Here is a 27,858-nt window from a genome sequence, read left to right as displayed (position 1 = left end):
TAAAGCTGGAAGCATTTATTAGGGCGAGCCTCAAAATCACAGAGATTGATGTTTCTTTTCCTCCTCTCCAGAGAGCCTCAGACATCCCAGGAATTCCAAGGAAAACTGCACTTTAAGAAACATGTTCAGAGGTGTCACAGTGCTCCAGGTTACAGTTCTGCACTGACTGAGGCAGGAGAGCCCCTCCAAACACTCAGCCAGGCAGAGGGACTTCACCAGTGGCACTTCTGGCAGCACCTTCCTTTTGGAGAGCTCCAGAAGGGAGAAATCCAGTGCTCTGCAGTAAGGTCAGACCTGATTTTAACATTCACACCTTTGCACCTCAGCAGCAGGTCTCCATTCAACATGGAAAAAACCAAAGGGATATTTTAAACAAAGCTCACAGCTTTTCCTCAGATGTCTTTTAGGAGAGGACATGTTTTGGCATATGGGGTTTTTCCTCATCTAAATTTTTGTACAGAACCTCTTGATCTATGAACAAATACTGCTTTCCCTTTCTGTAACACATTGCATTTGAATTTGCTGAGCTTTTGACATTTAGGTAGTCAGACTTGCAATTTTGAGGTAGGGAAACACTAGAAATATCTGCTTTGCAGGTCAGGGTGTTCTTTCAGATGATGCATTTTGCTCCAAGCCACACAGGACATCTATGGAAAAGCCTGAAATTCGAGTCAGGAGCTCTAAATTCACTCCTTTTACCACACATCCATCCTTGAGGCACTTCATTCAGGTGTCTCCAGTTAGACTTGCTACTTCCTGTATTGCAATTACATGAATTCCTCTGTTAGTAGTGCTCCAATGTGCTGCTCACTGCTTTTTGCACAGGAATGCAGCATCGCCCTTCCTAGGCTGTCAAAGAAAATATTTCATTACAAAAATAAATAATGTCTAGCTGCTTCTGGCACCTCAGTCCAATTTATCACTTTTGGCTGATCAGTGCCTGATTCAATGTCCCTAAAGCACAGTGGGTTTATTCTCAGATGAATTAAAAATGCATTAAATCAGGTCTTTGCTAAATGTGCTCCCAAATTTCCCATCTCATGAGCATGATACTGCCTCTTAGAGCATTATTCCACTTCACTGTGCAGATTGATACAATGGATTTTCCTCTCCATGGATTAGGTCAGTGAATATATGTTTGTACAAGCAGGCTCTAGTTTTAGATCTAGATTTAGTTCATCCCCAGTGTGCTGCTGCCTTCATGTGTGGCATTTTGGGATTAATGCTAAAAATATATTTGTATTTTATCATAAATGAACAAAAAAAAAATCAGAATGACAATTTCACATATGAGTTCAGTGACAGAAAGAATCTTCCACTACTTAAACTCTCAGCTCTGCTGCCTGAGCCTTCCTGACCAGCCTCCACAGGGGAAATACAACAGCTTTTTTGGGCCCAGAAAGAGAAGTCCTGGGTGGCCTTTAGCAAAGAAAACATTGCTTCATGGTTTGCTCCTTCCCCAGTGTGTGCTGGGGACAGCTTCATCATGGGATGGAAAGTGAAGAAAGAGAAGGAAGCGTCCATTAAATGTCCGTATCTTTTAGTTCTTGTAAGTAATTTTGAAGTTCCCCATTCAAAAAGCTGAAATGAAACCAGTGGCAGTTCCTCTGGAGAGAGGGCACAAAGCCTGTTTGGGATGGGATGTGCTGCCTGTCCACTGAGACAGCCCACAGACACTTAAGAAACAAAAATCACATCTTAAAACTATGAGTAGATTTAACAGTTGAACTCTAAAGAATTAAACACCATAGAACCATTTTACACGTTCTGTTTTTCTTTCCAAGGGTCCATAGTCCACTCACTCAATCCTGTGCAAAGGTCATGTTACTATGGATATGACCTGCAAGAAATGTGTTGCCTCAGAGCAGCACAAGTCACATGAACAGGCTGAAAGCCAAGACTTGCTGATTCACAGTCCTGTAGGATTTTCATGCTTGTGCTGGGTTCACTGCAGAACAGTCCTTGTGCCCTCAGCTCTATGTTCGTCCTTTAAAAGTGTTCATGCAGGTGTAGCTCCCAGAAAACTTGTGGATTTCTTCAAGTGCAGCCTGAGGGAGAATGCTGAAGTAGAAGCAGAAAGAAAATGAAAGAGAAGAGACAAACTCCTCAATCTGTTCTAATGAGACATATGTAAATATGCATTTACGTATATAAATATACAAATGCTCAAAAATCAGCTAGTGAGAGACACAGACAAAACCGGCATCAGTTTCCTGCTGTGAGGAGGCCTACAGGGAGACAGTTCCATCCAGTCACTCTTTCTCTACAGAAATATTTATCCAAAAAGTCTGTAAAAGCTGTAACTTGGAAGATACCATTACGTTTTATTTCTTCCAAATACTGTACTATGATATACACAAATTTAACCTGAATTCTCTGGTTAACCTGCCATCTGATTGTCCAAGGCATGTGACCTCCTTAACCTAAGGTATGGATAGAGATCTGATTTCCTAACAGCTATTAACTCTTACAATGAAATGGAACAGCCCTTTTTCTTGTCAACAGAATTTCTGGGAACTTTTACCCCAGATTTTATATTCAAAGCAAAGCATTTACTGTGAACTATTATTTCTTGTTTGAAATGCAATACTGAAATTATTTTCCACAGAAGTCTCATTGCCTTGTTTCACTTCCTGACTGCAGCAGCTTTTCCAAAGGCTTTAGTGTAAACTGTCATGGAAACAAAACAGTGAATGTCCTTTCTCAGTGGTTGTTCCAGGATGTGAACTTACAATTTTTTCCTTAGGGACCTTAAAATTTCAGTCCTGATCATACACAAAAATATTGATTTAATAGTTTCACTGATGTAACATAGGCAATGCTCTCTAAATGGAGGTGGGATGCCCAGGCCTTATGGTTCAGAAATCCTGCACAATAAAAAGCCCGGAGTCCGGCAAGTGACTTAATAAATCCAAATCAACTACCTGTGTCAGTTAATTATTATGAAATCCCCTAGACAAAAATTCAGTTTACACCTCAGGAATCCAAGTTTTGGGAATGAAACTGGTTTCATAAGGGGTTATTCAAAGAAAAAAACATCTCCAAAGGGAATCTCAGGAAGTGTCTCCCTTTTGCTTCCATGACTGTCTCTCAATGGAAGAGATGAGAGAGCAGCTCTGGTCAGCCTGAGCTTTGCCTCAGGAAGCAGACACAGATCCAGCCTCCCTACATGGTCAGGCTATTGCTGGGCAAAGGAAATACTCACCTTTTTAGGATAACAAGAACATGCATTGTCCATGGAAGGAGCAGGAAGGCTTGATTCATCTGAACAGCTTCTACCGTCCTCCTGGCCACTGTCTCTGGCTTGAGAGGAGGAAAAAGACTAGGGAATCTGAAAAAAGAAAATCAACAATAAAATAGTTACATGTGAACCAAGCTCCTTTCTTTAAGGTTTCACTGTCCAAGTCCTATTACTCTAGGTTATTGCTGGTTACTGGCCTTCAAACGTGCCCAGGACTGGCTATGGCTCTAAGAGGCAGAAAATTCCACTTCCAGCCAAAAAGCCAAAAGCAGAAAGCCCAGGTCCCACCAGCACCACTGGGTTTGCTAAACAGTTAAGGATGTACATGTTGGTGCCCTCAGGGTGAAGTGGCAGAGAGTAACCAGAGCCCTGATTCAGGGTTTTTCTTAATTTCAATGCAAACCAATACCAAATGCTGTCTTTTCAGTGATGGTGTTTTTCCTTTCACTCTCTGTTCCACTTTGCTTGATTCAAATCTTTGACAGGTGAAAGACAAATATTTTCCTCTGTTGCTTTTAATACCAAACATAAGGCTTTTCCCAGCTCCTGCACTAGCTTGACACTGCAGATTTTCTTGACTAAGAGAGTACAGTCTGTATTAACAGGTTATTTTTCCCATTGTAAAAGATTAATTTGGACAGCCATTACTTGTTCTATTGGACAGGGGTAAAAAGGAGGTACTGATAGTCTCACTTCAGGAAGTGGCTGCCATTCCTTTCACTGGGAAAGGATTAAGTATTCCAGTAAAGAAGGAACTTGTACTGTTAATTCTCAAGTAATTTGCAGACTGGTCCTTTTGCATGACCTCGATTGCAGTTTGCTTCCCCACCCTCTCTGGTATGGCTTGAACACATGCAGGGAAAACCAGCTTCCAGTTCCCTCTGCAGCAGTCACAGGCTGCAGGAATATCCCAGCACACTGAGGGAAGCAGCCTGATGAGTCCCAGGTGGCCTGAAGTGACCCTCTGTTCCCAGGCAGCCAAATGAGACATCAAATTCTCTTAACTAAATGAAGCATTAATTAGGAGTGTATTCTGATGATTCATTTAAAATGAGATGCTTTATTCTAGTTCCCCTGGACTGACCTGATTCTCATGCCCTGGAACATCTCTGTGCTGGTGTGGAAGGGCAGGACTGTGGTGGCATTCACTCCAGGACAGTCCAGCAGCCCCAGGGTCAGGCTCTCCATGAAAGCAAAGGATGAGGCTTTGGAGGTGCAATAGTCAATGGCACCAGGGATGGCTGACAAGGCCAGGACAGAGTTCAGGCAAACAATGTGCCCATTCTGCAACTCCAGCATCCTTGGCAGGAAAGCTTTGGTGGTCTGAAGAAGAAGAAAGTTAAAAGAAGAAAAGAAAAGAAAAAAAAAAAAAAAGATTTGCTCAGCAGTGATACAACAAAAACAGCATTGATTGAAAAAAGTCACACAGACACAACAAGTCCAAGTGTCCTGTCCATTATGTCAGGAAAGGAGTGGCAGAGGACCTTGTTTCTCTGTCATTTTCTGAGAGTCTAAGTGGGCAAAGCTTGTGCAGAAACACAAGTGTCTTTCCTAGCACATATATAAGCCGTACCCCCAGATAAGGGACATGAACAGAGTGCCTTCCATGCTTAAGGACTTTCATGGGATAAAGTCCTCAACTAAGTGATGAAATCATAAGAAGCCTTTTTTCATTTCTATTGTCTAATTCTAAATGGACTGAGTTTCACAGCTCCCTTCCCTGTAGTCCCACATTCCTCTGATGTTCCCTTCACATCATCATACAGGAAACTCCTCTGGGAGCTCATGCTTTGACAAAGGCATCAAAAAATCACAGAATGGGAATAAAGAGCATCAAATACTGAGTACTACTGAAAAAAAAATATTTTTGATCTCTTTCCTCTGGCCTTTGCCCCCCACATTGTTTTTTCTCTCTTGTTCTCAAGACAGACTGGTTATACCAAACATCTCTTAGAAAGACCTATTGGCTGTAATCTGTCACTCTCCTTCCCAAGCCTGGCTACATGGGACACAAGAGCTTATCTCACCCAGAACTGTCCCAGGGTGTTAATGTGCTGGGATTTGAGCAGTGCATCATCGTCGCTGTCCATCAGGCTCTTCCCATGGACCACAGCAGCATTGTTCACCAGGATGGTGATGTCACCCACCTGCAACACAAAGCAAATTATTTGTGACAAATTATTGTCTCCTCACAAATCAGCCATTTCCATTAGAGCTGAATACCCATTAGTGCCCAAAGACACCATTATTTTCACAGATTTTGACATTCTTGCCTATGGACCTGGTAATCCTTTGGATCACCTCACATTGGGATTCATGTTGTACAATCTTATCTGCATGGTCACCCTTCTTTTTTCCCAATGTATCTTTTTTCTCATCAAATACAGAATCACAGAATCACAGAATTATTAAGGTTGGAAAAAACCTTTGAGATCATCAAGTCCAACCACAAACCCAGCTCCACCACTGTGTTCAGCACTAACTCATGCCCCCAGGAGCCACATCCACGTGGTTTTTGAAGACTTCCAGGAATGGTGCCTCCACTACTGCCCTGGGCAGCCTGTTCTGATGCTTCACAAGCCTTTCCATGAAAATGTTCTCACTAATATCCAATCTAAACCTCCCTCGGTGCAGCTTGAGGCTGTTTCCTCTTATCCTGTCCCTTGTTCCCTGGGAGCAGAGCCTGACTGCACCCTCCTGTCAGAGCTGTGCAGAGCCAGAAGGTGCCTCCTGAGCCTCCTTTTCTTCAGAGTGAGTCCCCCCAGCCCCTTCCCAAGGAGAGTTCTCCCAGACCTTTTCCCGCACGGCCTTGGCTTGCCGGTAGACCTCCTCCCGATTGCCCACATCGCAGATGAAGTAGTGGCACTCTGTCCCCATCATCCTGATCTCCTCCGTGGTCTCCTTCAGGCACTTCTCAGTCCGACCCCACAGGATGATCTGCAGCAAGAAGCTTTTGTTAGAGTCAAATTGCTTCTGTTTCATATCTAAAATAATTAAAACATGCTTCTGACTTCGATGGAAATCTTTGGTGTGTTTTCACTGCCAGGGCTGTTGTTTTGCTTCACTTAAGACAAGCAATGACTTTCTGTTACATGGGGAGTATCAAGTGGGACCTGTGTCCCATTGCTGATCCTCTGTTTACAGATCCTTTACAAGCAACACAAACTAAAACAAAAAAAATCAGATTTTAGGCCTAACACGACCAGTTTATGGAACATTTGGGAATTTTTCTGTATCATGTCATTTCAAATCTCTCCCTGTTATTGCTATCCACATGCACAGAATGACAAGTTTACCCTAAAACCACAGACCTTCCTGAATATCTGGTGTGTTCTCTACTTCTTATGTTTGGAAACAAAATCTGCTCTGCTGTAAAATGTACTTTTTCAGCCCAGTAGTTACTTGCAATGCTGACTGCAGGCTGGTGTCTCAGGTGCATTCCAAACAACTGTTCATCCTACTACAGACTTCTAAAGTGACAAATTTCAAGCATTAATTTATTTTGCAGCTCCCATATGCAGGATTTCACTTGCCACTCCCTTTTAACACAGTAAAAATTAAACACTGCTTTTTGTACAAAGAAAATCCTGAATATTCACGGAACAAACATTCCAATAACGGAGCATGGATTTGGTTTACAATGAGACGTAACCAGCCAACTCTATCTGCACTTCTACACCACCAGTGAGGTCAGAAATAGAAATAACTTGAAAAGTCACCAGGTTCATTAACTTTCATCATGGGGCTTTGTCCAATACAATTCTTTCTAGTGAGGCAAAAATATCAAGTTTGAAATGGGGCTTCCACCACTGTCCTTCAAACATCAATCTGCAGCTAAACAGATTTAACCATCATATTTTTTCTCAGTACACAACCTTGTTTTCTGTTTCTTTTAAGGCTACTGGAAGGAAGATAATTTCATCTCTGTTACCTAAGACATCTATGAATGAATTGATCTATTGTTTTTGCTCTTCAACTAAGTCTTCTCAGCACTCATCATGCTATAAATGGTGAGTCACTGTCATTCTGCAAAAAATAAATTACTGAATGGAGCATGTTACTACAATCAGCTGACTGCTTTGTGACTCTAAAAGCAAGATCCAAAAAAGAAAGAAGAAATCGCTGCTACATTGAAAATGCAAAACTATCCTGCTACTTCCATGCATGTATGATCCAGGATTATAGTTCCTTCTCACACTACTGTGTATTGATTCTCTATAAATCTGACCAGTATATTGATTTTTAATGGTTAAAAATAAGTCACTTAAACTTCAAAGATTAAAGAACCTTTGAGTTTTCCAAAAGCTGAAAGAACAGAAAGAAAAAGGTCTGAATTGCATCACTGCTTAAAGCTCAATCCCTGCAAATAACTTAATAAGAGCAAGATAAACAAAAAAATTATGTGTGCAGTATTAGCCCACAACAAATCTCTGGCAGGGAGCTTTACCATTCTTATTTTTAAGGACTAGTTAAGCTTATCTCATAACTGGTACTAAAACTAATCTCTGGCAGGGTCAAAGAGCTCTTCAGTGTACCTGAGCAAGGCTAAAATGCCGAAGTACTCAAATCCTCAACCATTTCCTAAATGAGTTACATTTACAATTAATCCCATTTCCATGTCATTGGCACATCTGTGAACACAAACACACCCAGACTGATAAGATTTATATCCTCAAATTCTCCAAAGCACTAACGAATCTGGTTAACCAGAAACTTCAGAGCGTGTATAAATATGCCAGAGCCATTTCATGGGAAATCTTATCTCAGGGGAAGTAATTTTCAAAGAAAAAAGCTGTGATCACACTTAAAAACTGTAAGAAAGCATATGGCTGAAATTGCAGCTTGTGCATGGCCTGGCTTCCAAAGTCCCAGTATATCACCCTTGGCCATCAGGGCTTGGCATCTCCTCAAAGCTTGTAAAACTGATGGCTATTTACTCACTTCTGATTCCAGGGCTAGACCGAGGAATATTTTTCATGTGTACACTGCAGACTTGAAGGGAAATCAAGAACATGTGAGAAATTTCACAAGCTCTCAGGAAGTATTTACAAAATACTGTTCAGCTGTGAGCACATGCACACTTGCTCTCCCTTTCACAACCCACATGGAAAGGGGAGGAAAAACCTCTGTGGAAAGGGGAGGAAAAAAAAAACACCACAAAATGTCAACTGCAAACATCAAGTTTGTTGCCCAATTTTTTTTGTTTGTTTTTTTTAAATCTGGGTGAACTTCACCCTCTTTGCAGGGTTGGATTAGCCAATGCACACACTAAAATATTAAGTGACGTGTTGAAGGTAGGACAGAAGAGGAGAAAAAGAGAAATAAGGTGTCAGACAAGAAGAGTGTAAGGCAGGAAACTGCCCTCACATATCTAATACTCCACTGCTATTGCTAAATAAAAGGTAGATCCCTCACTCTTCACTTCAATCTGTTTCAAACATCCATACAGCCTCCTATTCCCAGGAGCTGCCACTGATGCACTGAATGTCAGGAAATAAACATGGAAGAATAGTTAAGCAAAGGACAACCTGTCAAAGGAACATCTGTCTGTGATGCAACTCTTGGATGTAATATTTTTTTATGCCCCAATAGTTTTGTTGGGATCTTTAATATCCTATAGGCAAGTTTTGCAAGGTGACCCCATTAAAATCTGGGCCATCTGGAGAAGACAGAATTTGTTGCTTATCCTGCTGACAACCTTAACTTCAGCACTGACTTCTTTCCATGAGAAGTTTTCGTGTCTGTGATACTGTCCACACTCAGGTGAAGGCTTTAGCCTGTATAAGAGAAAGGCAGTAAATAAAAGACCATTCTTTTGTGAGAGGTCCCTGATGGCCCAGTGGGAAGTGAGGGCTCCTGCCATTATTTCTGCTACTTTTTACAGATGGATAAAACTCAGAACTCAATACAATGTGCTTTTGGTCCAAATTCAAGCTTGACTGCTCCTATGAGATCATATGAGACTTTCAATTTCTCTCTTACATCTGGCCAGACTGAATTGGCACAGGCTTCCCCCCAGCCTCCCAGGACATCAGATTTTACAGCAAGACAAGTCTGGAGTTGCTGCATTTGTCTCACAGTTGAGGCTTCTGTTGCTCCTGAACATCTTTAGGGAGGGCTTGGTTCAGTCTTGCTGCACAGGCAATACGGCAGTTTTCTGATGTTCCTGATGTTTTCTAGGTCCTTACTCTCCTACTGCCTCCCGAGATTTTCCACAAACTCCTCAGTTCTCTGCCCTCATGCATTCATCCTCTTCTGCAAAATGTGCCATTAGGGAGGCTCATCCATGTTCTCACTGCTGCTGAAATAAACCCTTCTGCTCTCTGCTGACCTGATGAGCCACTGTGGGCCTGGGGCTGTTTGACGCTGCCCCGTGAACCCCAGTTACCCAGACACTTGGCTCTTCACTTCCCTTGGGATGCAACCCTTGGGATACAGGAATAGTATTTTCTGCCCAGTAAACATCAAGAAAGGCATCACTTCACTTCATCCTGCCCCAGCTGGGATTTAAGGACTGCATTCATGAGGAGTCCAGACCTGTGCCTTCCGAAATGGTCCATTTTATTAGGGAGCATGATTTTTCAAATTTAGACATGGGCCTCAGAGTCTGGTCTGTCTCCTCTTTCCTTTCTAAGTGTAAGTCTAAACTGGCAATAAGTGTGTCCCAAATGGAAGCTGAGAATGACTCCAACAGACACAAGTTCCTGTCTGGACAGAGGAAAATGCGAAGGGATAAGGAGAGGCATCATGTTCATGATTTCCCAGCCCATCAGGATGCTGCACAGCCACCCATTCACTGTAACTTAGTGGTGGACAGAGAAACATTTAATTTGCATTTTGGAGAAATTCTTGGACAGACAGTTTTCCATCCTGGAAAGAATCCAGCCCTTATTTCTTCTCCCCCTTCATCTCTCGCGATCCTCCTCTGCCTGCCCGTCCCTGCTGCAGCAGACACGCTCTCCTTTCACAGAGTTACTGACCAGAAAATTGGCGAGGGCAGGAGCCCGGGGAGGTGGATAATCCCGCTCCAAGGCTTCCTGCCCGCGCTCACCTCGGCGTGACCCCGGGCTGGCAGCGGCCAGGGAGGCAGGTAGGATGGGAAAGGCATCCCTGACACTGCAGGCAGCAGGGCAGGAGCCTGCCACTGGACACAGGCAAGAAGAGATTTATGACAAGGGAGGAACTCTACATACCCTCCTCCCCTTGGTGAACTTCAAAGTAGGCAAGGGCTGTGACATCACACTCGGGGCAGATTTTCCCAGGACTTCTCATGGAATTTCGCAAAACAAACCTTATCTGTTGATCTGGAGTCACAGAACTCCTTATCTGACCTTAGGAAAATCCTTTCAGCTGGAGGGGCAGGCGCTGCATCCTCTGCTCCCAGAGGACTCGTTTAACTCTGGATTTAATCTGCTAATGAGGCCTGCCCCGAGGTCGGAGGGGATCAGAGGGGAAGGGTTTGCTGCTCCTGGACCAAGGCTCGGCTGTCCAACAGAGACCTGCACCGGCGTCGTGCCAAAAGCCCTGACAGCAGGGCCAAAGCCTGACTTTCACCATAACTCTTCAAAAAAGAGTTATGCCTCTGACCACCGCAAAATCAGATAAAGCCACTAATTTAAATAAACTGGTCTAGACTGAAGCTGCTATCAACCACAATATAAACACATGATCAATGCTTCCAGAGACTGAAGGATATTACTAGTGCAGGACACAAGCTCAGAGCTAACTTTACATCACTTACAAGGCCAGTTACCTTGTTCAGTCTGATTTTATTGCTAGCACAGTACAAGAACAGCAAAGGAATGTTGCCCTTTTACATTGTCAATTATTTTGGCACTGTACCTTCAGCAACCCCCCTGTGCTAGAATTTCTGCCTCCAGTGAGCTGGAGCAGTACTGGAAACGTGTCCTGCCACAACTGCACTTCTGACACCAAACATCTGTTATATCTAGACACTCCCCTTGGGTTATCTGCGTTGTATTTGAGTAAAGAACTGTTCACTCTCGGTCTTCTACAGCACAAGGTGGGTTGTGATTAGCAGATATAACTTCCATTCTGAAAGTTTCTCCATTTTACGATTCATGAAGCAATTCTCTGATATAATCTGAAAACACTGAAAGATTAAAGTGTTGCAGAGAGACGCGAATGCCCTTCCTGCCTGATCTCATTATTGCTGCCTCCACAAATCAACCACAACTCCCAGCCCCAGATCAGCAGAGATAGGAAGGAAGTAGTTGGTAGGTCAACACATTTCATTCCCCCTTTCAACCTCTTTCCTAGTCCAGTGGAACAAAAGTTGCTCTGTGTGAGCTGGTATCTGTAATTGCACAGACCTTTGTTCAAACACAGAAAGCCTTTCTGCGCCCAACACTCAGTTCCTGCATACTTTTAGGAAGTACAAAGTGTAGATAATCCACTGAAGTATGCCAGTCTTATCCCCCTATATTTACAAAGCCTGGTAGTACTAACTCACAGTCTGTCCTCCGAAAAAATGCATTCCAGTGTGTCCCATAATCCTGGCAGAGTTTTGCATATCGTGAGAAAGGGAAGCTAAATCCCACAGCCTCAAAAGCTCCACGTCTTTTGCCTGTCAATGGCAGAAGGGTTTTCTCCTCCACCCCTTCCCCTCTCTTGGCCCCAGGCAAAGGCAGACAAGTTCTTTCAGGAGTTCTCCATGCGAGAGGCAGCTAAAGGCTGATTACTGGAAGAGGGAAAGGTGTGGCCCTGCAGTGTGAAAAGCCAATCTTCGCTTTAGAAAAGAAAAAAAAAAAAAAAAAAAGAATCTTGTGATGCCTGAAGTAGGTCAAAATACTTAACCCAGCCCGTTAGTGACACTTGTGTAAAGGTAAGCAAACAAAACAAGCCAGTGGCGAATTTCTCTCAGTTCCCACAGCAAATATCAAAGCTGTAAGGGACAGGGATGAGAAAGGTCGCATGTTAACGTGGAGAATCAAGTGAGTAAGCCTGTGCCTCTATTTTACACACTAGCTTTTCTAGATTACTATTTAGCAGTTGTAAAGCCTGTAAGAATTGAATTTAAATTTAATCCTGCCACCCTGGTAAACAGAAACCACAGACTTTATTATAAACTGCTTTAAGTCCAGGAGTAACATATAGTAATGAGATTAAAAGTTAAGGCCAAAGAGACTTCAGAAGGAGACTAAAAGGGTGAATTCCAATCCTTTTAGTCTAAGAGTCAGAACTTTTATTAGTTTATATGTTGACTTAGCACTCAATGGGATTAACATTATTCACCTAAACGACACTCAGTTCCACTTGTATCCGAGTCATCTTTTTCCCCTCTGAAAGAAACCAAACAGCATCTAAAAAATCACAGAGGAGTACGTCAACACCTGCCTGCTGTTCAAGAGAGGCTTTCCTTGGCAATAAAACGTGTGATTTTCTGTGTGCACACAGGCATTTCAGACCAGCTCCCCCAAAAGAGGGGAACAAATGCCCACTGTTCTCCGAGTCAGGACTATGTAAGGACAGGTGGCCCCATGCTGACTTTTTTTTTTCTTTTTCCCCAGTGTATTTTTTCCAATTGCTTTCGTCTGCAGCACGAACTGCGACTCCAGACTGCCTTGGGAGCAACTCTTCCCAGCTCTGCTGAGAGCAGCGGAGGAAGGGGAAGGGTGAGGGTTGTTTGCAAGGAGAGGTCAGGCAGGAGTCAGCCTTTACAATCCCATTAACGCTGCGACAGGGTCAAACCGAGTGCACGTTCCAACAAAAAGCACCAAGTGGCCACAAGCTGCCACCCTGGAAGGTCCCTGGAAGCATCTGCGAAGGGGGGAAAAAAAAAAGGACAGACTTTTAATGGTGAATGTCTTGCCACACCACGTGTGAGAAGCGGCCGCTGCTCCAGGGATCCAAAGCACACAAAGAAATATCCCGCAGTAAAATTCTCTGGCTGCAAAGCAGGAAGAAGTGGCGGATCTGGGGGTGGGGAGAGGGGTTAGAATAGTTCTGTATTTGAGGTAAGGCTTTGGAGACATCCACCAATAGAAATATAATACTCCACCCTGCAAAAATAACTAGTGTGCTGCTGCCGCCTCCGTTTGCTTGGCATGGCATCCCTATAATCCTGATTCCTATAAAAATGTCCAAGGAGATCTCAGGAAATTGTGGGGAGGGTAAATATGCAGGTGCAGAAAGGCCTTTTGTCCTGCAAGCTCACCAGACAAGACAAAGGGATAGAAAGTCAGCGAATAACATTTCAAAGGGGAAAATTTCTACGATGGTCCGACAGGACATTTCAGCATTGCTGAAGGTTAGCTGTGTGCACGTTTTTCTTCCAAAAGGCTGCATTATTATTTTGACTTATTGCATATAACCCTGCAGGTAAAAAACCTGTGGCATGTTAAATGTTCATGTGAGAGAGTTAAACATTTACTACAAGGCAAAGTTATGTCTACACTGAACAGCAACTGTTCTTGGAAAGCTAAAAAAATCCAAAAGTTAGATTACAAGGTAATGTTAGGAGAAAAGGACATGTGCAATTCAAAAGTGGCCCCAATACAGTATTATTTCACCTGACTGGGCTCTCTTCAACCAACAACTAACTGAAAAGTCTGCTACTTCTTAACTAACAAAGTGGAAAAAACTGGCAATATAAATGCATGTAAAAGCAGAATTAAAGAGCCCTGGGTGCCAGTTGAAGTGGATTCTCGTGCAGAGTTTGTGTTTCTATTTCTGAGATGAATTCTGTGGCAGAGCATCCTAACCTTGAAATGCTGGGGGGTTTTAACTTCCAGTGGAGAGGGCTGGCCACTGCATCCCCCAGGGACAGCACTGACTCCTAGGCTAGACCCTGCACAGCTTATAAAAGCATTAGTTATGCTGCATTACCAGTTTAAAGAATTGTCAGCTTTAATTCTGAACACCTTCGGTTTTGCTCTAAGCTAAATCATGATGAGCAATTCGCCAGCACTTCACTTATTTTGGGGAATACATAAAAAATTCTCTACAAGCTCTATAAAAATAAAAAAGTATACAGATTTATCAATTAGATGCTATACATCACTGAAAAGAAAAAAACTAGGGAAGGGTTTAAATTTGTTAAGCTGGGAGAAGGTTTGCAACAAAAAGAGCCATGGAAACCTAAGGGTGAATAATGTTTCCAATGCTGTCATTATAAACTGCCCTCCAGAAAGGGCTAAAATATGCTCCAGATCATCCATGTACATAATAGGATGCAGCTCTTGACTGAAAAAAAATAACTTCTTCTGGGAGGCTACTGGAGAAGTATTTGAGTTAAAATAGCCTGCCTGAAATTTGTGTATAAACTGAACACCAGCAACTGCTCCAGACAAGCTCCCCTACAAGCCTTTCTCTGCCTCCAGAAAAAGAGAACTGCTACCATTTTCAAACCATATAAAAGCTGTCAAAAGGTGCCTTTCTTGCAAGAATTTTAGTCAAAGAAATAAAGAGCACTGCTTAGAAGAAAGCTTCAATATTGAAATGCTTAACTGGTTGCCTATCTTTTCATGTGCTTTTCAAAATGTTATTTTTTAATGGTGGCTGTTGCTATGCAACAGGGCAGAATCTCTAAAATCTATTCATGAGTTGTACAAATGGCAGTTTTCAGGACATATTTAACTCTCTCAGTCTATTAAGTCGAAGAAGGAGAATGGGAATCAGAGGACTGTAAACTCCCAGAGCATGACCCCACCCCCCCCAGGGGTACAGCATGGCTTAAAAAGAGTCTTTCACTGATTATAAATAATTTTCAATACACTGTTACGATAAAGTAGCTACCTCACTTTCAAAAAATGCAAAAAACAGCACAGCTCTGGTTAAATAAAATGATATCTAAATGAGAAACAAAAGCTATATACACGTTTATTTTACCCAGAAATGATCAAAGCAATTCAAATTCAGATTCTACCACAATGGTAGTTATTTAAACAAGAGGGGCTGGTCAGGCAGTCACAAATCCAGCTTTTGCATACTCCTAACTTGCAGCTGCCTGGAAGTTACCATCCTTTGGATGTGACTGCATGCTTTTCAGGCCACTGCAATGCAAAAAGAAAGTTAATTCACTTCAATTTGAACATAAAATCAATTAAGTTATCACAGAGCACAAGACAAACCTGACTTTCCAATAAAATAAACTGTATAAAGTAACCTGGTCAGTAATTGCTGAGGGGCAGCAATAGACTATTGAGGCACAATAATTCTCAGTGTGTTCTAAGGTAGTCACAAGCACAGCTCTTTGCCTGAAGGGTTCCCTCCCTGCCAGCAGCTTCAGAGCATTGGGGATCTGGAAACTGCTCCAAGAAAAGTGTGTGAAATTTAGCCCTAAAAAAACAGGCCTATTTTTGGTTGACTCAAATTCACTTTTTGCTTCCACTGAAATATAAGTGACAAACCCAACTGAAGCAATGGCCTGAAGGACAGCAATCCCCACGTGCAGCCCTGGGGGATCTGGGATGGATTGTCATTGTTGGGATTTCACTTAGAAACATGGATCCTGAAACAAATAACTCCACTTGGCCTAAATCTGAGACTCAAATGCAAACCAGGAGTGTTTTAACTGTTTTTATTGATTCCAGTGGCTAAAGAAACCCTTCTAACTTCATCCCAAATATATCAACTCCCTCTGAGATGGATCTTTTTTCAGATGACAACCAGCATTCTCTTTATTTAGTGCATTTACAATTTCAACAACAACCTGAAAATGTGCAGTTTATAACTTTATTTATTTTATAAACTTAATTTATTTTCAGTGGTTAAGAATTTTCTATCTCTTATTGTCCCTTTCAGGTCAGTGAGGAAGAGAAGCTAAAATCCCTTTAAAGTTGTTAGATGCTCTTCTAAATCTCTGGTTTTGCACAAATGCTGGACTAAGATGAGACAGTGTCAGTGGTCAAAGGCATCAGGAAAGCTCAGTGAGAGCTGTAAACAAGTGCAGTGATGTCAGGAGGAGCTGGCTGACCCACTGCTGAACTCTGGCTCTGAAGGACATGCAAAGTGCCAGATCCTTTTCCCACACATGTGTGCGCACACACATCCCCCTCCTTTCATCAGAAAAGGTGTCACAGAACAATCTGCCACAGTTGCACATCATCATCCAGGGAAACAGACCCTGGAACCCCTTTTGATGGCTAAAGGCTTTGCTTTTGAAGAGACAAACCTACTTCCACACAGCACAGACTGGTCTCTTAGGGGCCTGGATTACAAACCAGTAACAAGAAGCAGAAAGCTACAGCATTGCACAACCAGCACATCCCAAACCCAAAATCAAACAGCTCGGTTCAGCGAGGCAAGACTCCTGCATTTCCCAAGGGCCTTGGAAATACTCTGACATAATTCCTGATCAGCTCACTGCTGCCAGAGCCAGCCCTGAACTGTTATCATTTGGGAAAGAAGCACTTGTACCAGCTGGATGTCTTTAATATGCCACTTGGAAGCATGACCTAGTCTCCTTAAGGCTGAGTTTCTCCTCACAGGGAAGGTTTTTTAGGAGTTGGGAACAGGGAATTTGAGGTTGTAGTCAACATCAAACCGAGCTGCTGAAAGGGGATGTCAGGATTTTCCATTCCCTCTCCACCAAGCTTCGCCCAGGGAAGTGCTGATCAGAGACACGCTGTCTGTGTTTACTGCCAGCAAGGAGACTGAAATGACAGATTGAAGACAAATACTAATTTAATGTTCATGTACAAAATATCTGGCTGCCCATTGTTATTGCTGATCCATTCTGTTGAAGAGCATGGAAAGACAAACTGCTCAGTGCCTTTACAGCAGCACTCTTCACTCCCATAATTTAGGCTGGGTATATCTGAGTTTTTTCTTGAGGTCCAGTAAAAAAGTTTACCTAAGAATTTCTGCTTTCAGGTAAAATGGTGCAAGTTTGTCAGATCTTCAGACACAAAGAAAATCTTGGGTGATTCAAAGGGCAAATAGAAAAAAACCCAGTTATAAGTACATAAAAGATCATGGTTGGTTGAGTGGTGACTCCTGTCTTTAAAACATAGACCTGGTCATAAAGGAGATATCTGCTCCTTAGTGCAGCTTCTAAGAAACACTGAAGGAAGATCTTCAGTGCCTGAGGTTTGATTTTCTGATACAGGCCAGCACTCACAGAAGTTTCAACAGCAGGGTTCTAGTCCAGGACTTACTGGGAAAGAGGATCTACCAAAATGACAAACAGTACCCATGGATACACCTGTGCTGCCCAAGAAAAGGGAAGATGACTGAATGAGAAGTCAAGTTTGAGCTTCACTTGCATCTATTTTAAATGGCCTTTTCACTGAGATAAGGGAAGAAATATATTATTAGCCAGGTCACACCAACTACCACCCACCTTTATAAAGGGTCTTTCTAATCTGTAGCTAAAACTGTGTCATACTACAGGATAATCACAAACAGAGTCTTTCCACGCATCATTTTTATACCACCTCAAAATATGTATAATTTTATGATGGTTAATTGTCACCGATTACACACTGAGAGCCAGGTTTACCTCACAGGGACACACCTAAAGCACAACTGATTCAGCATTTGTGCTTTCAAACACGATTTTATTGCCATAAATGGAGCAATGACACATTTGCTCAGGCAGTGTTGAGACAACAGAAATCCCTATGCTAACCAAAACAAATAAGCTCTGCAGCAGTGCAGTCAATAAATTGTAATTAAGAAGGTGGCAACATAAGGGTGGCTGTCCACAAAATCCCATCGTAATTATGCATAGTTTACGGCTAAGCTAATGGGATGAACAATTTAAATTAATTACAAACTCTGCCAAGGTACCCATCTATTCCCAAGTCTATTAATTAGAATCAATTTAATCCCCACTGGGATAAAGGTCAAACAACATGTATTTGACCCTTTTCTCCTGGCGTCAGTGTTATCAGCCAATGGATCTGGCAGCGCCTGGGTCTGACTTGTTTGACTCTTTAGGATGTTGACAGGATGCTTTGAAGAACAGAGTCTGGGCCCAGCTAAAAAAATATCTAATAATTTCTGTTTTATATTCCAGATAAGCATGGGTTTAAAAATGCCAGAGCTTGTTCTCTCTCGGTGGTCAGCTCTGAGGCTGTAGTTCTCCGTCTTGAAGAGTTTTTCTTTTCAGTCTCCCTTTCCTGCAGAAAACCTTGAATTAGCAATTGTGTTAGATTTGTGTCTTCAATTTGGGACAGGGATCAAAGTGAAAATGAACACTAAAAACAAACTAGCATTTGTAAGAGATTTTTAAAACAAATACTCAAATTAATACTCAATACTTAAATACTCAATAACCATTACCTGACATTTTCAAACTGCCCAGAAGGAAAGATACCAAATTTCTAGACCCTTGTCCAATTTTATGGGAAGGAAATCAAGGGAATTGTTACCTTTTTTTCTTCTCCCCATCACTCTTGTAGAATTAATTAACCAGCTACTTCTGTGAACTTCATCATTCTCATCTATTTGTCATATTTTTTTTTTTAATTGCTATAATACTTTCATTCCTCTTAGGTTACTGTCAGACCAAGTTCCTGGTCTTTGCCCTGGAAGTTCTTGATATGCCGACTTTGAATGTTGCTGATCTCCTTGAGAAATGGAATTCAGAGTCTATTCAGAGTGTTCTAAGTTCCTCCTTTGTAATTTTACTATCCACTGCATAGTATCACCCTAATAAAGCAGCTTTCCACAGCAGCCTTAAGAATAATAAAATCTTTGATTCCTTTAAAATGTTTTAATCAAATGCTTAAGATTGTATGCATGGATTATGGTCACTCTTAAAGCAAATTGGTGTGCCTGGCTAATTAAATTAGACATTAGCTCAACAGCATGTTTGATTCTTTTATAATGCAGTAAAAACTACCTACAGTGCTTCAGATGGAAATAGTTCTACAAATCTGAGACTTTTTCTTAGCCTGTGCCAGAGCCATGACATAAATGCAACATAAATACAGAGCAGCACTTTTACAAGTCACTGTAGGTGATGAAACGACGCAAATAAAATAGGGATGAATCACTTCAGATAAGTGGCGTGAAACATCATAGCCCAAAACCTTCCTGTCAGCCCTGAAGTTCAGAAAATCCACCTTTTTCCTTCTTGGCACAAATAAGACTGAGAATCAGACTATGGTTGAGACTCTGGACCTCTGGATGTCCTGTGGTCCAACCCCCTGCTCAAGATCAAACATTTCATCTACTGCTTGGACCAGGTCAGCTCATTTTCAATTTCACTGCCTCTTCCTCCAGTTTGCCAGATCTGAGCCTCTGTTTTCACTTTCAAAGTATTCACTTTCACTGTACTATCACCTTTCATTTAGCATCAGGCATTCTACTGCAGCCTTTACCTCCCACAGCATTAATTTTTAAAACAACCTGTTTTCTACCGCATATCCTGCACCTCTCTAAACATTCTTCAAAACTCTTTAGTGCTGCATTTCAAACCCCACCTTAAAACTTCCATTGCTGTAATGCCTCCCCCAAAACTTTAAACTGGTTAAACAAGTGGTGCTGCAGTCTCTGGCTTTAATCAGCAGAGAGTTCTGTGTTGGTACTCATTGTTGCTTTTTGGTTTTTATCTCCACTGTCACATTTATTTATTATATCCCTGCCAGCCCTGAGGCCAGCATCATCTTTTGCTGTTGTTCTTACAGAGCACATTTAGTATCTTTATGCTAAACAGTTTTTGGTGTGAAGTCAGTTTTAGAGGCGCTGCAATGACATTAATATATAACCTCATCTGTAAAAGTTCAAGATTTTTTACAGCATTGGCACAGTCCTTCTATTTAGTGGGAAGCCTCATTTAACTGCCTTGATGCCAGACCTTGAGCATATTAAAAAGTGCTGGATCTTGGTGTGCCAACACAGCATGGTCTCCCTGGGACAATATTTTCTCATGACATCACCGTTTCTTGATGGGAGATGACAAGACTGTAACTCTGCAAGTTCTGCTTAGTGGTAACATTATTTATTCTCCTTACAACATACCCAGCAACAAAAGACAGGTATGTTCCAAATTGTAAGTTAAAACAGCTCCAGCCCAAGCTGCTTCACAGACACCAAAGATCTGAGAGCGGATAAATTCTGGCGGTGCCTGCCAGGCAGAGACACTTATTCAGCATGTTATTCCAAATGCTGGCCTTGGCACCAGCACCCAGCACAGGCTTCATGCCATCGCAGCCTGGGACTCCAAACAAGGGCTCTTCTGCCCATCCTTAAATCCAATCAACAAAGTAGAGAGCTGCCAACAGGAAGCCATGAAATAAAGCTGCCGTCAGGATGTAATCTCTGGAGAAATAAAGCCTTTCTGGAGACCCAGTCAGATCTATGTTCTCATAGTTTACCCAAAGTTTCAAATTAATGTATTATTTTGCATGACATGGAAAAACATTCACTCCCCAGCTCCTCTCATGTACTTTTGGTTGCTGATAAGTTGTGACATGCTCTAATAGTTCACAGTAAGATTAAGTGCTTAAATTTAAGGAAGATTAAAGTAACCATCATTTAACATACCCCTGAAGCTGCTGCATTCCTATGGTGGTTTCTTTCCAACAACACACAAAACAGGCAAGATTAATCACTTACAACCTCATATTTGCACTACAGGTAAATATTCTCATTACACTGAAATATCTACAGCACAGAAAATGTGCACTTTCCTTTTAGAATACATTATCTTTTTCACACAATGTCAGATTGCCTTTTCCAAATGGTCACTTACTTTTTTTGCATTTCAAAATGACTGCACAGAAATCCATTAGACACATGGGCTGTGTGTCATTGTGGTACCACCACAGGGCAGGAAAAGCATTCACAGTGGGGACAGATGCTCACCTGGCAACAGTTTCTTAGCACTGAAATCTAAATATATATGTGTGTAAATTTTACACTGAGCCTTTTAAAACCGGGCCAAATTAAGTGCAGTGCACCACTCTGGCATATTGCACTAGGTAATGTACATCAGAACTGTGTCCATTTCTTTTATAAACGTAATTTTAAAGCCTTTCTTATTTCATTATGTTGGGTCATGATGCCTGTTAAAAACAAGTAGACGGTGATTAATGAGATTCTGAGGAAAACCAGGTCCTCTCAGCTCTGAAAGTGTGTCATTTTAAACTGGCTCTTTTCCTTCTATCAGGACTAATGTTCTCTGGGATGGCCAGATCAGGTCTAGTCATGTTCTGAGCTGAGAAGGAATGAATGTGTCAGAAATCAGTTATTACTTGCAGAACAAAAGTGTCTCCTTGACAACTGGCCCAGCAGAGTGGATTTTAAAACTGACAGAAGCAGAAGGGTTTGCTGGGGTTCCTGCAGGGATCTCATCCCTTCCCCACTCCCCAGCGCATGGTCAGGAATTATACATCTTTGTACATTACAAAAGAAAGGTTTCTAGCTTTGGAATGCTACAGCCCATCTGGATAAGTCTGGGGCATATTTCCATTTCTGTGCACCAAGACTTTGATGCCAGGCAAGAGATACTCCAATGCAGCTTAGTAAGACTCTTCTACAGGCTCTGGAAGTGCAACCAGAGATGAATGTGTGAGAGTGACTGATATTTTAAGGCATTCTGGAATAAGAACTCTTACTGAATCCATGGGAGACACTCATAGCTCTTGTCCTGCCCCTCAAGAAAAGTTCCCAGCTCTGAAACACCAGCAGTGGCTGTCTCTTTTGCCCTCACTTCAGGAGATCAGTGTTAATTTAACATCCAGCTCTACTCACAGTGCAGCTAATCCTTGTTCATACAGCATTGCTGTGTGTGATAAATAAGCTTTCAGAAGGTATATACTAATTCATATGAATCAGGACAATAATATAGGGGCCATTCACTTAAAAGTTGGATTCAGTCCTTGTGGGTCCCTTCCAGCTCAGACTATTCTGTGAAATCTGTGATATATATGGCAATGTGATCCAGAAAGACCAAAGTGAAATATTCATAGACCTACAGATGGAATTTGTGTTAGAGAAGCATGCCATTGATAAGCTCGTCTCAGAACTTCTTCAAATTTTCCATTACTGAGAACACAAGGCTAAACTCTAAGACACAATACCATATTTTTATACAATCTCTCTCCAATACTCTCAGCCTAAACACAAAATAGCCTCAAATCTCACTCAGCTAAACCTCTCCAATTATACAAGGCTTTCAAACACTTGTAATTCCCCTGAGGTTTTCAGTTCTGTTGGAGAAAGTGAAACACTGAGGGGAACTCCGGGTTCCAGCAGCAGCGTGGGTTTACAAAACTCTCATCCCTCCCTTCCTTGGTGCTACTTCCTCCCTCAACTTCTCCGATCCCATCACTGAACTGAAAGAGGACAGCACAACCAAATGACAAGAAATCTTCCAAAGTGCAGACACTGAGGCCTGACTTTGAAAAACGTGAAAATGCCAATGGAAAGAACAGTTGAGATTTCAAAGGCTGTTGGGTTTCTGTTGGGTTTTTCTGGAAAGGCCCTAGAAACTCTTCTGAAGTCACTGTCAGATAAACAAGAATACTAAATTACATACTAGAGTTGGGGAATCTGTTTCTGTCCTATCATTAACATCTTTTTCAGTTACTTTTATTAGGTTTTGTTGACATTTAGAATGCCTAAGAACCAAGCATCCCTTTCCTGTTCAATCATACCTCAAATTAGATAATCCGTGAATAAGGTAAACTAAATGACAAGGAAAACTTTCAGAGATCAAGGTTTTCTAAAAGAAAACCTAACAAAGAGCAAGACATATAAAAGACATAGGAATCGAAACTTCTTCACGAGAGACCATCAAAACCAGGGCTGAAAACTTTCTGGCAAAGGCACTATAATGAATCTTCTGTAGGAAAAGCAAATAGCTTTGAGGAAACCAGGCACAGTTTCCCATTCTACTGAGCAGTGAATGAACCCATTCAGCCCCTACACCCCCTGACTGCTCACATCTGCAGAGGGCTGTTCTCCAACACCAGAAATACTGTTCAAAGGGGCCAGTCTTCCCAATATTAGCTGGATTATACAGTACAGTCTTTGCAAAACACCATTAGGCTTTGGAAGTGGATTTTTATTTCATAGGCATTAAATCATAAACTCATAAAAGTCTCTCCTTCTCCCATTTCATTAACACAGACATTCTCTGCCATTTTAGCTCACCAGAATATCAACAGCCATGAGCCTTGACAGAGCTACCAGTGTGTGAGACTGAGGCAGAAGTGATGCTTCATTGACCAAGTACTTCTAAGGTACAGTCAAATTCTCAAGCGCTAAAGCACGCAACAGTGAGGATTTTGAATTTTGCAAGCAGCCAAGAAGGGACTGAAAGCAGAAAGTTAATTTCTCCAGCAATTCAGCCACAGCAAAGTAGCTTCTCAGCCGGCACTTATGAATCTGGACACATCTCTGGGAAGTTGGATTACAACACTTGAGCACTTCCGGAGAAAAGTCAGTGCTGTTCATCCCTCATAATAACACTAACATGTCCTGGATCATCTGTAACCACTTCATCCCAGCATACAGCTCATTTACATGCTCTTGGCTTTTTCCAGAAGTGCTCCAGGAAGCATTTCAATACACAGTGCCTCCCAGGACCAAGTAGCTCTTGACAACTACTTCAAATTACAAATGGAGTATGGATCCTTTGACCTCTCAGTGTGCACCTGAACAGGAATGATCTGATGATTAAAGTCTCTCATTGCCTAAAAACTGCTCAGTCTTAATTGAAAAACACAGAACATACACTTCTGAAACTGCAAATAGAACTGGCACTGCTTTGTGCCCTTATTGGCCATTTCTTTGGAGAGGCCAATGAACAACTGTAAGAAACATCAGTTGAGAAGGAAATGTCTCCTAGACATTTATCTATCTAAGCGGCATTTGGGGCACAATGGCAGAGCAATGGGGGTAAAGAATGGGAATCAGGATGGATTTACAAGAGCATGCCCAAGAGACTTCCATTCCATTAGATTGAGAATTTTAGTCTCCATGCTCATCAGTCAAGCACAAGACATTGTATTTCCATTTGCATGAACCCTTTGGGGATTTATTTCTTGTCATCTTCATACCTTTAAATGCAAGATCAAATTTTACAGTAGACGACTTGCAGATGTGACAATTCATAATCTTATGAAATACATTTGCCACCTTGCGTGAAAATGGCTCCCGTACATCTCACTTGTGAGCAACAAAACCAGCCTCTGAAACTGAGTGTAAGATGAAATCCCATCCAGTCTAATTACCAGAGAAGTTTCATATCCTCACAGTCCCAACTAACTTATCTTCCTGAAGATTCTAATCTCAAAAATATGGTTATATATCGCCGCCTACCTCCAAAACCCCGCCACTATGTCTGTGTGCACAGGCACTGGGAGCACTTGGTCAGGACAGGCTGCACACCCTGCACCAGAACCTGAGCCCCTGGCACTGCTGCCAACCACCTCCATGCCACGCTGGGCTTGGCCCCAGAATTCCCCGCCTTTGCTGGGAGCCTTTTACTACACTTGGAATAAGGTGATATAACACTATCTGATAATCAGAATCTGTTCTTATTTTTTATGATCAATAATTGAAACTTTGCATATTATTGTAAGACAGCTAACTGTGTAAAAAGAGAAAGCAAATCAATTTTCACAAGCCTTATCAAATGATGACTTGCTAGACACTGCAAGCCTTCTTCGTTTCTTTTTTATTGTCAAAGACAAAGTGTAAAATTGAAGAGGAGTGCCAAGCAGAAAGTTGTGCATGGTACATGGTGATAGCATAAAATCTACAAATTTAGGGTTGAAGCAGGAAAGAAATGGAATCTCAGAACAAAGGGAATGGAAACTACCACATGTAGGTAAAATTGGCATTAAAACTGCTAAGGAGAATAAGCCAACTTTGGTGTTCTCACCACAGGCTGACAGGGAATGCCAGTACCAGGGGGCTCAGAACTTACTGAGGGCCATGTATGACTGACTGGCCACCATGATATAACTGAAAAGAAAATCTAATTCAAACTGAGTCAATGCAAAGATGTGAACACCTTGATGACACACATGAAAACATCCCAAAAGGCAAAACACCCCAAAGTTCTAACCACTAATTATAAACACAGAGCACTTCAGATCATAATATGAGACAAGTAAAAAGGTATCCAATAATTATTCTCATGTATTCTTTCTTTGTACAATACATAGAGATTTTGTAGACAGGACATATAAACAGAATACAGTCTGTGTCTATTTACAGTCATTCCATCCTCAGCTCTCTCTCAAACAGCCCTGTCTCCTTTTGGCCCCTGGTTCCTCAAGGCCATTGTTCAGCTCCCAGCTCAACTGCAGCAAAACAGCTCTTAAATGTGCTGTATAAATGGTAGCACTTTAATGCCAGAGCTTAGCATAGCAACCAGCCTCTCTAAATAAATAAATAATGAAGTGTGGTATTCCAACAGATAATATAAATACACTTTCAGCAAATTTCTTGGGTCCAAAGGTCAGTCAACTTGTTTGCTCTGACTCCCAGAATGTGTAAATCTCAACATGATGTTTAAACACAAACACAGACAAACATCAAAGTTCAATGCTGACATATTTTACACCTCGGAGATACATGCCAGAATAGCTCTGTACCACACAGAGAAAACTGTAATGCATGTGTAAGGAAGTGACAAAACACTATCCTGAACTAAATCCAAATTTTTTTCTTTAAATAACCTCTCATTCTGTATTTTTCTTCTTCTTTCTTCTCTATTTACTCTCATTCATCCTCTCACACAGAGAAGTATTTGTGCAGCTGTCTAATTTCACCAGTCCTCCCCTTAATTACCAATAAAAGGGGAGATGAAACTTTCCATCCTAAGACTCATTTAAGGGATGTGTGTTTCTGTATCCCTGACTGATTCACATGTAGGGAACGTATCTGTACTTACAAACCCACAATATTTCAAGGTAAACCACCAGTTCCTGAGCAAGCAAATAGACCCACCAGCTACAATGGCACTTCTGGGCTGCTGTGCACACCAGCCTCTCTCCTAAAGAAAATGTGCAAATAATCCCACAGCTTCCACTCAAGGTGTGCTCTTCTTGCTGGGTTCTCATTCATCTTCTCCTGGAACAGCCCTGGGCTGTCCAGAAGTGAATTACAAGGGACTCCAGGAAGCCCAAGAAATTAATTTCACAAATGGAAACTCACTAAGGTGAAAGGGAATACTTCTCCCCACTGACCCAGAGCCACCTGCCCCTCTCCTGGGGTGATATGGCTGGATATGATCCTGACAGATGAGGGCTCACTGTACAGGATCCCCGTGCCCAGCAGTGCCAGGAAGCAGCAATGGAAGTGAGCACTGGTTCCACACATAGGAATTGCTCAGCTCTCCTTCTCCTGCCACAGGAAGCCTGGGCTGAGGAGAACACCTCTCCTTTGTCAGCAGAGGGGGATTCACGAGGGGGACCTTTCTCACCATCACGTTCTCACGGATGGGATGGGGAAAGGATGCAGGGAAGGAGGAGTGGGGCAACTTCTGGAAATGCAATTGATGTAATGATCAGTTCTGCAAAATGAGAGCCTCTCTCACCTTTTTCAGGTGATGCCAGCAATCCCACCTAGAGGTGGGGGAACAGGGCTCCCGGGCAGAGCAGCAGGTGGGTGCTCCCCCTCCCCTCCCTGCTCACCTTCCTGACTCCTCTCCTGGCGAATTCCCGGGCCAGGTGCCGGCCGATGCCTCGGCCGCCGCCGGTGACCAGCACGTTCTCCCGGGACAGGTCTCGCAGCTTGGGCGGCAGCACCAGGCACACGGCAGCTTTCACCACCAGATACACCATCTGCACCGGGAACAGCAGCAGGGCGCCCAGCCACTTCCAGATCATCCTCTTCTCCCAGGCAAAGTTCTCTTCCAAACCTCCACGGAACCAAGGTGACAGAGAAAGAAAAGCAATACCCTTCATGCACCCCCAGATGGGTGACAAGTCTTCAGCCCCCTTCCAAAACTTGGGGGCAAGAGGTTCTTGGACTGGAAAAATCCTTCTCTCCCCCTGAAAAAATTTGGGGCAGGAGTAAAGTAGTGCAGAAGATCAAGTCACTCCCCTGTTTCTTGATCGGTGTCCTCTGGGATTGTCACACGCAGGTAGAACAGCTTCCTTGCTTTTTAACTGGAAAGCTTTTTTTTTTTTTTTTTTTTTTTTTTTTTTTTTAATTAAAAGAGAAGAAAAAAAGACGAGAATGAAAAGTAACCATACATCCCTCCGCTGCAAAGACCCACATAAAAATCCAGTATCCAAACGAAAGGTTTTTATATTTAGAAAAATAAAATAAAGCAGCCTATGTCTCCAAATTTCAGCCTGCAGTGCCTTCCAGGCAGCTCATTTCTATTCTTAGACTCAGGAAATTGCTTAAATAAGACAGAATTACCAGGACCTTCTTTTTAAGAAAGGCTCTATTCAGAGTGAGGTTGTTGTTTTTGTTTTAGCATCTATAAATATCTATAGACGTTCTGTCCTGAGCCGGTTTCAAAGGTTGAGCTGGTCACTGCCTCTCTCTGCCCCCTCTCCCGGTTTTTTCACTTGGAGCGTCTGATCACAGAGCAGGAATTACGCCGTGCACTAGTTCAGCTCTGGCTCTTACTCATTTCTGCCTATTGCCGTCTCTGCCGCTCAGGGCCGCGGCGCTGGGGAGGCTTTATACCCCATTAATCCTGATTGACAGTTCAAGTGTCGGGGCGATTTCAC

General features: G+C 42.3%; 1 protein-coding gene across 1 annotated transcript; it reads right to left on the bottom strand.

The window, feature by feature from the left end:
• On the bottom strand, positions 1–27,858 carry DHRS3 (dehydrogenase/reductase 3). Its single transcript, XM_066334330.1, has 6 exons — positions 26,806–27,858; positions 6,035–6,178; positions 5,269–5,388; positions 4,326–4,564; positions 3,206–3,331; positions 1–2,061 (listed from the first exon to the last, which is right to left on the bottom strand). Exons 1-6 carry the CDS (start codon positions 27,076–27,078, stop codon positions 1,977–1,979), a joined length of 987 nt encoding a protein of 328 aa, XP_066190427.1. The 5' UTR covers positions 27,079–27,858; the 3' UTR covers positions 1–1,976.

This window comes from Sylvia atricapilla, chromosome 22 (genome assembly GCF_009819655.1).
Source record: "Sylvia atricapilla isolate bSylAtr1 chromosome 22, bSylAtr1.pri, whole genome shotgun sequence".
NCBI classification, from domain to species: domain Eukaryota; kingdom Metazoa; phylum Chordata; class Aves; order Passeriformes; family Sylviidae; genus Sylvia; species Sylvia atricapilla.
This window is presented reverse-complemented; position numbering and strand designations above follow the sequence as displayed.

What these genes read in the sequence shown, in the direction of transcription:
- DHRS3 (XM_066334330.1), bottom strand. Translation starts at nt 27,078, where the DNA reads ATGAAGGGTATTGCTTTTCTTTCTCTGTCACCTTGGTTCCGTGGAGGT. An exon ending in CCAAGGCCGTGCGGGAAAAG is followed by an intron (nt 5,389 to 6,034) that starts GTCTGGGAGAAC and finishes TTTGTGTTGCAG; the next exon opens with GTGGGTGACATCACCATCCT. An exon ending in TTCCAGGGCATGAGAATCAG is followed by an intron (nt 3,332 to 4,325) that starts GTCAGTCCAGGG and finishes TTCTTTTTTCAG; the next exon opens with ATTCCCTAGTCTTTTTCCTC.